The sequence below is a fragment of the Eimeria tenella genome, genomic scaffold, assembly GCF_000499545.2.
Source record: "Eimeria tenella Houghton genomic scaffold, Eth_scaff1939, whole genome shotgun sequence".
NCBI lineage: Eukaryota > Apicomplexa > Conoidasida > Eucoccidiorida > Eimeriidae > Eimeria > Eimeria tenella.
This window is the reverse complement of record NW_013541780.1, coordinates 318-785: the sequence shown is the minus strand read 5'-3', so window position 1 is coordinate 785 and position 468 is coordinate 318. Positions and strand designations below refer to the sequence as shown.

At 64.5% G+C, this 468-nt stretch overlaps 1 protein-coding gene across 1 annotated transcript; it reads right to left on the bottom strand.

Annotated features, from left to right (window-relative positions):
- Positions 1–132: 132 nt before the first annotated feature.
- Positions 133–353, bottom strand: ETH_00038960 (uncharacterized protein; the record flags this gene model as incomplete). Its single annotated transcript, XM_013374122.1, has 1 exon — positions 133–353. A coding segment is annotated over one exon (221 nt), but the record flags the coding sequence as incomplete, so codon positions are not given.
- Between the last annotated feature and the right edge of the window lie 115 nt (positions 354–468).

Here is a 468-nt window from a genome sequence, read left to right as displayed (position 1 = left end):
GCCCCCCGGGGCCTGCTGCTGCTGCTGCTGCTGCTGCTGCTGCTGTTTCCAGAGCAGCACCCGGCAGCTCTATGGTGCCCCCGGGCCCCCCTCCTGTCTTTACGACTCCGGTGCTGCCGGCGTCAACCCGACTTATGTATACGGACGATGCAGTGAGTCTGCTGCTGCTGCTGCTGTTGCTGCTGCTGTAGCTGCTGCTGTTGCGGTTGGCCGCATCGAGTGCGGCCAGTGCGCGCTTTGCAGCATCTGGGTGGTGCCCTCATTGCCTTTCTGTTGCCGCCTCCGTCCGTCTTGCTGCTGCCGTGTATGCTGTTGCAGCTGCAGCCGCTGCTGCTGCTGCTGCTGCTGTTCATGCGGTGCTGTTTGCTGCTGCTGCGGCCCCACAGGTCTCTGTCGAAGAGAGACGCGCAGCAGAAATGCGCCGATACTGAGGGAGCAGCTGCGGGCGGAGGGAGGGGAGCTGACGCT